The sequence below is a fragment of the Schistocerca serialis genome, chromosome 1 (assembly GCF_023864345.2).
Source record: "Schistocerca serialis cubense isolate TAMUIC-IGC-003099 chromosome 1, iqSchSeri2.2, whole genome shotgun sequence".
NCBI lineage: Eukaryota > Metazoa > Arthropoda > Insecta > Orthoptera > Acrididae > Schistocerca > Schistocerca serialis.
In genome coordinates this window covers 687,921,569-687,935,436 of record NC_064638.1, presented here as the reverse complement: position 1 = coordinate 687,935,436, position 13,868 = coordinate 687,921,569, and the positions used below count along the sequence as shown (strand labels likewise).

Here is a 13,868-nt window from a genome sequence, read left to right as displayed (position 1 = left end):
GCAGTGATTAAACTATTTTCTGTGCAAAATTCCAGCAAGCAGCTTCCACTTATTTCTATTCACCAGTCCAAGTTCTCTTCCTTTTCCTTTCAACGAATACCAGCCACCCATCACAAATTATTGTGTCCTTTAACTATATCAATTTCCTTTACCTCCTGATGCTTTCACCTGCAGAGCTAGTTGGCATATAAACTTGCCTTACCAGGGTGAAATTCCCTGATTTTCAGACAAGTTTTAGCATTTTTCCCTGACAAATGTAGAGATCTCAAGGGTAAGTGAGCAAAAATCTCAAGTACGAACATCAACATCTTTTGTAATGAACTGTTTTTTGGTGGAGATAACAAGCCAAATGGTAAGTGTGTTTCATTAAGACCACTGATGTTATTTTATTTCAATAATACGAGGCACATTTAGTGACAAAAATACATATTTCCTTGGAGTCGCAAGGCAGATTTAAAATACCTTCACTGATTTCAGAAATAACCTCAAAAAAAAAAAGTAGGCCCCTTGAAAGAAGTGTACAAGGTGGAGAACAATTGTGTAAACCAACACTGTAGGTGACTGCTAATAAAATGTTGGTTCTACTATGTTCGTTATTGTCGATTATTACTCACTGTGTTGTATCTATTATTTTGTAGGTAATGTGGGATTCTTCTTATGAGAAATATACAAGTATATAGCATCCAAAGCGGCAGCGACTGACAATTTTCTTCTTCTTATTGTCCATACTTTCTTACATATAAATCACTTTTGAAGTGCCAAAATATGTTAGAACAAAAAAAAAATACCCATAAAACACCACACTGTACAACATATTTGTGATGAGACAGTCACAATTCCTAAAATCCATCACCCAGGCCTTTGGTATGCTGAGGAGCGCCGCAGTCCTGGCTCCAAGGATAAACCATGAAAATCTGCTTCATTGAGCCACACACAAACAGACACAACCTGCTCACAGATTTGTGAGAATAGATCTGATGGACAGGGCTTGCACATTAGTGGGAACTGAATGGCTTCAGATCAGCAGGCTCGACCCATTACATATAGCCGCAGAAACGGCCTCGGGTTGTGACCCATTGTGGAAATCCACTCATGTGGCCAGCTATTCACGAGCCACAGACAACATGTTCATGACAAGAGACCACAGCGATCAATCCTGCAACAGATAACTTGGTCAAATACTCTGAGAATCAATCATAATAAGGATAGGTAGCAGCTCACCATAAAGATGTCTGCTGAGACGCAGACAGGCACGAGAAAAGACCATCACACACTCTCACAACTAAATTTTCAACCATAGCTTTTGTCAGAAAATGAGACCACGCACACATTCACACAATTACTCAGATACAACTTGTGCAAACATGACCTCTGTCTCTGGCCGCTGTGTCTACATTCACCGTGACTCAGATCCACATAAATCACTCCTCATGCCTCCCTGCCTCTGGTTGACAGCTGCTAGGTTAGTGGCAAGATGTTGTGGCAGCACTGACTGCAAGCTGAAGGGTGCGTTAGGAAGGAAAGAAAAGCAGCAGAAATGTGGCAGTAAGGAAGTGCCGCACGTACTCAGATGCACACAGCCAGCGACGATGTACGACACATCAGTAAACAAACCATTTCATCTATTGAGACAAAAATGAGATTTTTCCAGTTTTTTTTTAATTTCCCTGATATTCCCCCAATTTCCGTGGTGTGTTTGAAATTCCCTGAACTCCAGAACCTGTTGCAACCCAGGCTACAGTGATGTGTGTTTGCTTTGCGTCTATCTTGGTTACAATAATGTGTTCACTATACGATTTATAGTAGTGTATGCGTATTTCCATTTCCTTTTTGATTATTAGGACTATTCTTGCATTATCTGTACTTTATTTTTGGTTGGTAAACTCTTATGGACCTGATCACAAGTCCCGTTCTTCCTGTCACTGATCTTCATTAATTTGGACTATATCTAACTTTAACATAATCTATCTCCTTTCTAACTCTCTAACCCAACTACCTTATGAAGGAATCTACAATTATCAATTTGAAGATTGCCAGTTTCTTTATCTGAATAGTCCACATGCAGAGGTTCGAGTAGGGGTGCCGCCATCATTAAGCCATACAGTAGAGTTGCACGAACTCAGAAAAACAGCTGTGGTTTCCCCTTGCTTTCAGCCACACAGAATACCAGCAAGGCAAGGTGATGTTTGCTAATGTTACAGGTCCAGCCCCAGCAACTACTGAATGGACTGCTCTTCAGAATTCAAGGGTTAGTATGGTGTTTCCACAGATATTCTTCCATTGTGTTTGCACCTGCATTACAACTATCCTTATCACTGAGACACTGGAGCTACCCACCTCATCAAGGTTTATGACTGTGACAGGGGTCTAAAATTTACGAGGAGAAATTATTATTATTATCTGTCACTGTATAAGGACATAAAACATCTTATCAGCTTACACACCATGAGGTAACAAGCCGTTGCTTTACCTTTATCAGCTTCCAGTATCACTGTCTCAGGGTCCTATCGAAGACGTCACATCATATTACTGCCCTTTCTGTGGAAGTTAAGTTACTGCATTGAGGAGCTTTCAAAACAGCACAGCATGCTCTCCTTCTTATTTGTTCTGTTGCATCCAAAGAAAAGAATTTTACGGCTTCTTTAACATCACTCACAAAATTTATTAAAGGTGATCCTCTAGATGTAGGTGCAAAATGGATTCATTACCCAATACATACAGTATCGCATCATCTAATTTTGCTAACTGAAGTTGCACATATGGCCTAGCTTATAGTTATGCAGTTTCCTTCAAGATTATGTGACATTGATAAGAAAGTAATATTTTGTCAGACACTACAGGAAATATTCCACACAAGTCAGTCCTTGCTTCTAGTTCCACGTAGTGTGCAGTTGGAAATTTCCTCTTTATTCCCAGCACTTCTATTCGGATAATTTCTCAAGTAATTTACGCTATTTGAATTTGTGAAACCTTTGCTTCGGTCCCTCGAAAGCAACATAAAGAACTCACATTCTTTGTTTTATTGTTTATCTGACACCAATTGTGACCATTAGAAGGTATTTGCTGGAGTTTAGGTTTGTACAGAAGTGAAACCTGGACAATATGAAATCAAGACACGGAGAGAATGAAAGGTTTTGAAATGTGAGGCTATGGCTTAATGCTGAAGATTAGCTTGGTGCACAGAATGGCTAACTAGAGTGTATTACATCAAATTGAGGGAAACGATGGTTCATGGCATAACTTGACTAAAAGAAGGGGTCTATTGCTATGACATATCCTGAGACATCAAGGAATAATCAGTCTGGTTTTGGAAGAGAGTATTGAATTAAGCTTGTAGGTGGAGACCAACGTTTGAGTAGAGCATGTATGCCTGAATGGATGTCGGTTGCAGTAGTTAACCAGAGATGTAGAGGGTTGCACAGGATAGAAAAGTGTGGACTGAAGACCACAACAATAAGTAGTTTTAGAATGTTGCAGACAGGTGCAAGGTATGGCACAGCACAGGAACGGGCTACGAAGATGAATATTACATGGCAGTGCACACAATGTAGTGGTTTTCAGTCAAGTAACTGATGGGCTGGATTGCTAGTGTATTCTTGCACTTGCGAAAGTCGATTTCATGTGATTGTTCGAACCCTGTTGATAATGTATTGAGAGCTTTGGTGTATCAGGAAATATTGAGCCTGTTATTTATTTTATTTACACATGTTCCGTAGGACCAAATTGAGGAGCAAATCTCCAAGGTCATGGAACGTGCCAGTACTTGAAATTACAACATAAAAGTAATAACAGATAAAAATAAAATGTTTATGAACCCGAAAAAAGTCAAGCCATAAGTTTAAGTAAACATTTTGTTTGTCAAACTCTGCCCATCTGAATCCTTCAAAATAAATCTGCACGTGACCTCAGTAGCCAAAGCTTTATTGCTCCACAACAATGTAAAAATGTTGGCCTCAGCAGAAATGGTTTAATCTGCAAATATAAGACTACCTGTAATTTTTGAATGACTTTTTTTTTTTTTTTTTTGGCTTACTAGCGGTCTTTCAGTCTTGAGGATGAAATAGTGTGAGTTAAGTTATGCAAGTTCTCTGATTCCAACAGAGTTACCTATGTTCTCCAAAGAAGGTCATAACACACAAGCATGAAATATATTCCATTATTCTACATGAAATTTATGTCCTCAATACATGATTGTATGGGTTAATCCAAATCCCTTCGTAAAATGGGAATGAGCTGCATCTCTTTCCAACTGCTTGGAATGGTTCATTGCCTACATACTCTAAAATTTGTTCTTTCACATTCAGGTCCTCACTCTCACATAGTAATAACTGCCCTCAGTAATGATATCATTGAATGCAAAATGATGTTCTCTCGCCATTCTGTTTTGCAACCTCATTACCACAGACTATTTAGAGCCCCCTCCCGAACAGAATAACAAACATCATCCTGCCTTTTCAGCAATAACAAGTTCACAGTAGATTTGATCGAAGACAAAATACTGACAGTATTTAATTACTCCTATTTCACTGAGCTGGTGATAGGAAATACATACCTGGTTGTTCATTTAAAATTTGCATGCTCTTCCTTCTTTTCTTGGTAAGGCTCGACTTACTGTTTGGAGTCTGTGCATTTTCTGCCAAATGACTGGTTACAACTGTAAAAGAAATGACCAATGTATGTGTTATTCAACTCAAAACTATTTAATGTAACAAAATTTTCTGCTGTTATATAACTACATTAACACTGTTGACAATTCAATCCTCCACAGCCGAGACTGCTTACTCAAGATGATTCAGAACAATTTGCTTCAGGCAAACAAATTTTAATTATGCACAAGTTTTCATTTCAGCTATGCTGGCAGCAAAAATTACTAAATATTTAGGTGCAAACAATGATGCTATTTTTAAGTACATACATTTTCTGACAAATAAAATGGAACTACAGAATAGAGGTACAACGTAAATGAATATGTATTTGGAAAGAAAGACCTTATCTTTGTTCAATATTGTACTCTCTCTTTTTAATATAAAAATGACCCTTCAGGAGGCTGTCAATTTATGTTCCACAAATGTTATGGCAGTTTCAAGTGCTTCAGAACCTCTCGCTGATCCAACCAACTCCCTTGTAGCACTTTGATTACCACTAGACGTTTTTTCCTCCCCCATGAACATCTTTGCTTACTATCTCTAAGCCATTGTTTCTCAACCTGGCAGTTACGGTCCCCAAAGAGGCCACAGTGATATTAAAAGGGGGTCGAGAAGTAACCTAAACAATAGCGAAATCACTTTATGGAGAAAAAGTAGTTACTGTAAACATTTTACTTACAGTAAGTAAAAATATAATGAAAAGAAATTAATGACTGTTATGGTTGCATTTATTTTTCACTTAAGAGCTTCCCCTTTTGTTGATCTACATTAGAAACACACAAAAGTGAATTGTTTTTGAGTGATAAAAGTTGATTTTAGCACAACCGTAAATGTACAGACTTTTTCATAGATACAAGACATTGCAAAACAGAGTAATATTTTCAATGCTTCTGTGACAAAATTTTAATACTCATTTTGATAAGCAAGCTAAAACTTATTTAAATCTGTAGATGTAAATTGCAGTTTTAGTGTTTTGTCAGCAGGCCCTTCGATGACCTGGTCGTGAATCTCATATGATAACTTAAAAGCAGCTGCAACAACACTTCCACTGAACAGATTCAGTACCCATCACTTTGAGAACTCATTTTTATCTTATCTGAAATAATCCATCAACAGAGGTTTAGCTCATGGAAATGCATGTGTAAGCAATATAAACTGTGGTTAATAATTGTATCTTATTCATTCAACTTTTTCTCAATATAATCCAAATTGAGTGGGACCATGTCGAAATATTTGCTTTGAAGGCTAATAACCCAGATATTAAGCTTCTTAATGACAAAAACTTGTGATTAATAACATGTTTTTATTACATCCTTTTCAATTCACATTAATTGAAATGCAACAATACATAGTCTAACACTGCCTCCCAGAGTCCAAAATTGGCTGACTTACTTCCAATATCAAATCAATGACAACACGTTGAACCACTATCACAGATGACAGAGAACAATATTTATGATAAAAACACACCAAATGTTAATAATTTTCATGAACAAATTCCATATTTATGTAGCGAACATTATTTATGGAATTACGATTCACAATTTTTGCATTCAAGACTACTGGTAATTTGATCACACAAGCTGTTTTGAAACTTTCTCTACAATTAATGTGCATTTTAAAGTCAGTTTTCCTCAGAACATGACCTTTTTAAGAGCTGTTTATTAAACTGAAAGTGTAAGAGCCAACGACATACACTAATTATCTTGTAAAAGTATTTTGTAAAACCAATGAGAAAGGTGTTTGTTTATCCTGGGAAATATTATTAATTCATCTTGCAATTCCAATATCTGGGGGACACTTTTCCTTCTCATAACCATATAACTGCCGCATGGGAAAGAGAGATTTTATTTTCACCCATTATATTGTATAGTTCAGCAACCAGTGTGCTACATAAAACTTAATGAAATCAACCATTTTTACAGCTAAACAAAGAATTTGAGATTTTTTGTGACAAGATCATGTCTGAAAGAAGCAATGCATCCATTCTGCGCATGGATGATCTTTTAATATTTTCATTAATCCACTTTTCTTTCCTGTTAATGCCTTTGTACTATCACTACGTATTGCAATATGTTTCGGTCAATCTATGTTGGTATACTTTCTACTAGCCTCACAACAAATTTAAATGACACTGTCCAGTTGCAAGACCCTGTACTGTTTTGCAAAATAACATATTTTCTTTGAGTGACGTGTCTATTACATACATACCTCACAAAACAGAAGAACTGAGACATGTTTCTACATCTGTGGTTTCATCAAACTGAATACTGAAAAATCCAGGATGGAAGTAACAATACCAGAGAAGGAAAGTTGCTACTCAACATATAGTGGAGATGCTGAGTCGCGATAGGCACAATAAAAAGATTCACACACTCATAGCTTTCGGCCATCAAGTCTTTGTCAAGAGCATACACACACACACACACACACACACACACACACACACACACACACACACACACACACACACACCCACGCGCGCGCGCGCGCAGCGCGCGCGCGCGCGCGCAAATGCAACTTTCACGCACCCTGCAGTCTCAGAGCTGAAACTACACTGCAAGCAGCAGCACCAATGCATGATGGGAGTGGCGACTGGGTGGGGGTAAGGAGGAGGCTGGGATGGGGAGGGGGAGTGATAGTATGGTGGGAGTGGCGGACAGTGAAGTGTTGCAGTTTAGATGGAGGGCAGGAGAGAAGGTGCGGAAGGGGGGAGGGGGGGGGGGGGTAAGTAGTGGAAAGGAGAGAAATAAAAGTAAATTAAAAGACTGGGTGTGGCAGTGAAATGTAGGCTGTGTAGTGATGGAATGGGAACAGGGAGGGGGCTGGATGGGTGAGGACAGTGACTAACGAAGGTTGACGCCACGATGGTTATGGGAACGTAGGATGTATTGCAGGGAAAGTTCCTACCTGCACAATTCAGAAAAGCTGGTTTTGGTGGGAAGGATCCACATGGCACAGGCTGTGAAGCAGTCATTGAGATGAGGGGTATTAGGGGTATCATGTTTGGTAGCGTGTTGCTGAACACACTGCCAAACATGATACCCCTCATCTCAATGACTGCTTCACAGCCCGTGCCATATGGATCCTTCCCACCAACACCAGCTTTTCTGAACTGCGCAGGTGGGAACTTTCGTTGCAATACATCCTATGTTCCCGTAACCATCCTGGCGTCAACCTTCGTTAGTCACAGTCCTCACCCATCCAGCCCCCTCCCTGTTCCCATTCCAGCACTACACAGCCGTCATTTCACCGCCACACCCAGTCTTTTAATTTATTTTTATTCCTCTCCTTTCCACTACTTACCCCCTCCCCCCTCCGCACCTTCTCTCCTGCCCTCCGTCTAAACTGCAACATTTCACTGTCCACCACTCCCACCATACTATCCCTCCCCCTCCCAGCCCCAGCCTCCTCCTTACCCCCACCCAGTCGCCACTCCCATCATGCACTGGTGCTGCTGCTCGCAGTGTAGTTTCAGCTCTCTGAGACTGGAGGTGTGTGTTTGTGTGTGTACTGCTGACAAAGGCTTAATGGCCAAAAACTATGAGTGTGTGACTTAATTGTGCCTACCGCGACTCAGCATCTCCGCTATATGGTGAGTAGCAACTTTCCTTCTCTGGTATTGAATACTGAAAAATTCACTTTAATCCACTTGATGAGTTATCTGACTCCAAAAATCGTCAACCATTTCATTGATATGCCTCGATATTGTGTTATTAGAAGGCAGAATTTTTTTTTTCTCCGTTATTTTGCTTCTTCCACACCTCCAAAAATACTGTCACATCAACAGCAGCAGGCAATATGAGATTTTCGGTAACTGAATGGGGTTTGGATATCCTAGTATTCTTAATGCTACAACATAAAACATTTTAACTATACTTTTATCAGCACTGCCAGCTTACAAATAAAAGGTTGCTGATTTCTCCAAGTATGTAACTATCCTTTGAAAAATTCAAGATATTTACTATTCAAGTGTCTAATTTTGACAGCTTCAACCTTTCATCAGAGAGAACGTGAAAGCAAACAACACGCTGTGTACCCAATGAGATAAAATCATAATTTAAATGTCAACTGTCATTGTACACCCTTGTCTTCAACACTGGATGCAGATGGCTCACTTCATTTTTCCACAAATTTATCTATGTTGCATAAGAGAGGGAAAAAGAAGGACCAAACCATTTTCATGGTTAACTGCAGGCTAAAATAAAAGCACCAGATGCACGCTACGCAATCGAAACTTCACTGAAGTTATGAAATCTTAAGCACCAAGTTTACACTGGTGACATCTTTTTCAAACACATTCATATGCATGTTCAAACATGCTCTCATAGTGAATATCATAAAAGAAGATAAAATTACTAAGAGCACATACAGATCAACATGGAAATTTCTCATGAATGTATATGTCATACACAAATGTTCTTACACTGCCCCAAAAATACAGCAACCCAAAATAATAGAAATAGTTTTATTACATTTTATACTGTTGTTATTCTCTTAATGTATAAAATTTGTGTAATGTGTTTATATAATATTAAATAATTTTTTCATTCAGAATCACAGTCAAAATTCCATTAGTAATAGTGCTGTGAAATAGTAATTTTATTTATATTTGCCTTTTGTGTGTGTGTGTGTGTGTGTGTGTGTGTGTGTGTGTGTGTGTGTGTGTGTGGGGGGGGGGGGGGGGGGGGAGGGGGGGGGGATGATGATGATGCAGAACTAAGAGGTTGAGCATTGCTGTCCTAAGCTTACCATTATGCACAAATTCATCATTGTCTGCCTGAACAACAACGACAACAACAACAACAACTTCAGTAAGTTTGATTTTAGGAAGCTTACTCCAGTTAACTCAAAGGTTCAACTGCCCTATATGTAGCATGCTTAATGTGAATGGCAATGGGATCCTATGACAGCTTCAGAAGCAGGGTTTGAAGAAACTGTTTCTGATATCATTTGTAATTATCAATAATTCCCTGACCCATGGATTGAACTAGGCTTGTAAAATTTTGTGAGAGGATATTCACAATTATTTTCCCCACTTTTCAACTGAGTTTCTCTAGATCAAAAAGCAACTGTTCTACAACATTGCCCGTTAACCACATAGCCAACAAATATTCTTCAGCTCCAAAGAGAAAACTGTGAAAACAACCAGGAAAGATCTGCATACATGCATATGTTTGAATGATTTTTCTTTTCTAAAAGTTCTGCCAGACAGTGACATTGTAAATACATCACTGATCTGTGTAATTGCCAAATCGGGCAGGGATGCATGTTTCACGCAAGATAGCTCCCTGGGCCACAAGAGCATCACCCAGAGCCTGCCTTTCGTGTTTATATGTATCTGAGGCCTGCAGTAACACCAGTGTGCCCATCTTAATGGACTCCATAACCTGAGGACTGATTTGGTCTTTGAACTTTACATTGGACCAAGTTTTATATGTTGCCAAATGACAAGTGCTGTCTCTGGAAATTGTGACAAGTGATTTGTGACATCAGACACCTGCATTGCTATGCAGTATGTAGGACAACCATGAAGTACTCCTGTTATCACAGCCAGAGAAGTTTCATTTGAGGAGCACGAAAGTTGCTGAAACAGTAGCAGCAGTAGCAGTCACAGCCACTCACACAATCACCGTTATGTTGATTGTAGATCTACACGGATTCTGCTATAAATGGAATTGCAAGTCAGCATATAACAAATCCTACATCAAATCCTTAGACACAGTGATCCATTTGGCACTGGAATAAAACGTTTGTTCAATGGGATATTGTAAGTCAGATCCTTCCCTAGAAGAGGATATGTGAATCACCAAAGCTACTGAAATAATCCAAGCAGCACAAGCTTTATCAACAGACTGTGAGCTTTCCAGACTTCCTCATTTACCATCAAGCACTCAAACCCACTGCACATCATGTGGCACATAAGAGCAGGAAGTTATAACACAACTACTTTGCAGCATGAGTTTTACTGCTACCTGACAACAAAATATTACCAACATATTTTATCTCTAATTTATTTAGCCCCTAACACTGGCATTTGACAAAAGGATGACATACCCATTCCTTCATTTTCTTCCTCCCATTTGCTCTTCCTTTTATTCGATTTTCTTTGGCTTGATTTTCTATCTGGGAAATTTTCCACTGAGATAAAGGGTGCACCTGAAACATGAAAAGAAAAGTACCAGTATTGAAAAACACTGATGTTACACACAAAGAGAACACTGCAGCTTTCATGATTCCTTTAACTTTATAAACTGCAATGCAACAATTATTCAAAAACTAAACAGTGTAAGCACAAAGGTGTTGAACTTATTTTGACCAGAATAATGCTTTACCGTGTATGGTCTTATTGGAGAGTGATTACAATGCATTAAATTAGTTTCTATTGTCAGAACAAAATACCTGACTTGTACCTATAGTGGAGCAGACAATACCAGTAAAACCACCTTGGGATGGGGAGAACATTAATCACTCAAGATGATCCTGATGTACTTTCACAGTAGGAATAATATATTACATGGTACTTCTTTTTGGTTACATAGAAAAATAACAAACACTCAATTTTTTTAAAATATTTCTAATGATCGGAAGACTACTTACGCTAGAGTCAGATACTAAAAAAACTTAGTTATAAACACTATGCAAATAAAACAATGATTAATAATTTGTAAGTATAAATAGACTGATTTGCTATATTCCAGTTCTTGTGCATTTCATTATCATCTTTACTCCCAGCTAAAACACTGTGTATTCTATTATACCATCACTTTTAAAAAATCCAGTGATATCGATTTTGTTATTTTGGTTTCTTGCAATTAACGAAGATGTAAATGCTGATACTGACACTTTTCTTCTTGAGTTAGAGTGGTGTTGGCTAGCAGTATGGTTTTATTTTATAAATGCAGTCAAACTGTAGGTTTTGTCATAATACGAACTTAAAAAATATTGCTGTTAGGCCTTTTATTCACCCACTCTGACAATTTCTGTCATGCTGTGCCTGTATTTGGCCTAAATAACTAGTTAAGGGGGACCAACAGTTTAACACAGAAAATGTGTCACAGTGCAATGAAATGCACAAACCACGGATACATAAACACTGGCATGATAGGAGTTAAACTCACCAAGCCTTGAAACAAGTAGAATAGTTTGCGTTCAAATTGTTCTCTGTGGGTATTCTGAAGTTCACGTTCGTAATTCTTTTTCAGATATAGTGCCAAAAATATTAATTCATTCCTCCAGTATTTTTACAAAATAGCTGTCAAAAAGGCTTACATACCTGGTTCTTCATTTTCTTTTTCCCTCCCTATACTCCTTTTAGTACGAAAAGATTTCCTTACTGGAGTCTGTATAGTTTCTTTTGAACTGATAGAGGTACCTGTATAATAACAACAAACAAACATATAATCCATCACATATAGACGAAAAAAACAGTGAAGCAACAGTCATGATAGTTAAGAATATTAAACTAAGCATTCAGTCATTAAGGACAACTTAATTAATGTAGAAGTACTAATTACCTGACAACAGAAGCCCTCAAAATTTATTTAAAAAGCAACTGTGTTACAAATAGTTACAGAACTGCACTTTAGATATGACCTAAAGGCTAAAAAGAACATTGTTATCACACAACACAGAAAGCAAGATTGGTCCTACAGATAATACAGTTTGTTGAGCTAAAAGATAGAGTTGTAAAACTACCGGAGACTGCCATACTTTCCTAGTATCTTTGGTCAGTTAAGGTTGGACCCACACAACAATTGCTTTCTTTATGTATATGATTAGTGTCTTACTAGATCCCTCAAAAAAATGAACATAGTGAACTGAGTGAGGATATATAAAAGGCCGAGTAACCTATGGAACATTTTTGTTCTACAGAGTCATCCTCCTGTCTGTTACTTAAGTATAAATAGTATTTAAGTAATACTGAAATTTTAATATTTAATAAAGGTTTTATTCGAAAACAATTGATTTGTAGTGTGAAACAGAGGGAAGTTGCAGTATATATATATATATATATTTATTGAGTATAAAATAACAACAATAATTATATGTACTTTTTATGTTTGTGGGTATAAACTGTACTTGCATCGAAAGTAATAGCTTTGGTCATATAAAAATGCAGAAGTTCCATGATCAACTAATTTTTATCACTCACAAAATACAATTTATATTCTGTAAGGATATAAAATACACAATGAATTAACACCTCAAACCACAGAATGTGCACAAAGAAATGATGATAACAAGGACCATGAAGTGTTGAAATAATTCATAGCTGTGTATGTGGTGCATTTACAGTCTGTTCTTTACATTCTAGTTCTAATTTCACATTAATTACAAAGTTAACAACTGTCAAACGATACTTGTCAGTAGCCTACATATGGAGAATTTGTGAATTGACATTAATAACAAATAAAATCATAAATATTAATTAATATGTCATATCATAAAGTGGATACATTATTTTTTTTAAGTACACAGTGTTGAGATCATTAAAAAACAATTCAGACCTATGAGACTAGTGGTTTGTCTATAAATTTGGTTTTCACAAAACTATTTTTCTAAAAACTTTGTTTCCATGCTTTGGGCCCTTATGGTTATCAGTGCCTCAAATTGTATTACTTTCCATTACCCTTGTTTCACTTTTTTATGTTTATCTTATAATTTCTTTCCAAGACACTAGCCATTTTATTCAATTGCTCTTCAAAATACTCAGCCCATATCTGACAATAGTACAATGTCCCCGACAAACCTCAATGGTTTTATAATTTCTCCCTGAACCTTAATTTCATTTCCAAAATTCTTCTTTGTTTCCTTTACCACTGGCTGAAGGAACAAATTGGACAACAGGCTACAATCCAGTCTCTCTCCAGTCTCATTCACTGCCTCCCCTTCATGTGTTTCAAACTTTATTACACCATCTGGTTTTTGGACAAGCTGTTAAAACATTTTGCTCCCTGCATTTTACCACCCCAGCTACCTACAGAATTACAAAGACTATACTTCAGTCAGCAATGTCAAAATTTCTCTCTAAATCACATATCCTATAACCATAGGTGTTTCTTTCTTTATTCTGTCTTCTAAGGTAAGACGTAGGGTCAAGTATTGCCTCACATGCTCCTACATTTCTCCAAAACCAAAACTGATCTTCTCCAAGGTACGAGGGTGGTTTGAAAAGTTCTCGGCACACCACGAGAGGTCAGCGCTAGCGCAACAAGTTTT

At 37.6% G+C, this 13,868-nt stretch overlaps 1 protein-coding gene across 8 annotated transcripts in view; it reads right to left on the bottom strand.

Annotated features, from left to right (window-relative positions):
• LOC126480439 (muscle M-line assembly protein unc-89-like) overlaps positions 1 to 13,868 on the bottom strand; it is a 263,864-nt gene that overhangs the window by 89,480 nt on the left and 160,516 nt on the right. For 6 of the 8 annotated variants that reach the window (XM_050103867.1, XM_050103868.1, XM_050103864.1 and 3 more), the window contains exons 4-6: positions 11,923 to 12,021; positions 10,704 to 10,805; positions 4,553 to 4,654 (exon numbers count right to left, since the gene is read on the bottom strand). In XM_050103867.1, coding sequence (XP_049959824.1) covers positions 4,553 to 4,654; positions 10,704 to 10,805; positions 11,923 to 12,021 — 303 coding nt within the window. The remainder of the gene's footprint in view (positions 1 to 4,552; positions 4,655 to 10,703; positions 10,806 to 11,922; positions 12,022 to 13,868) is intronic. The other 2 variants (XM_050103871.1, XM_050103872.1) reach the window with 1 other exon arrangement.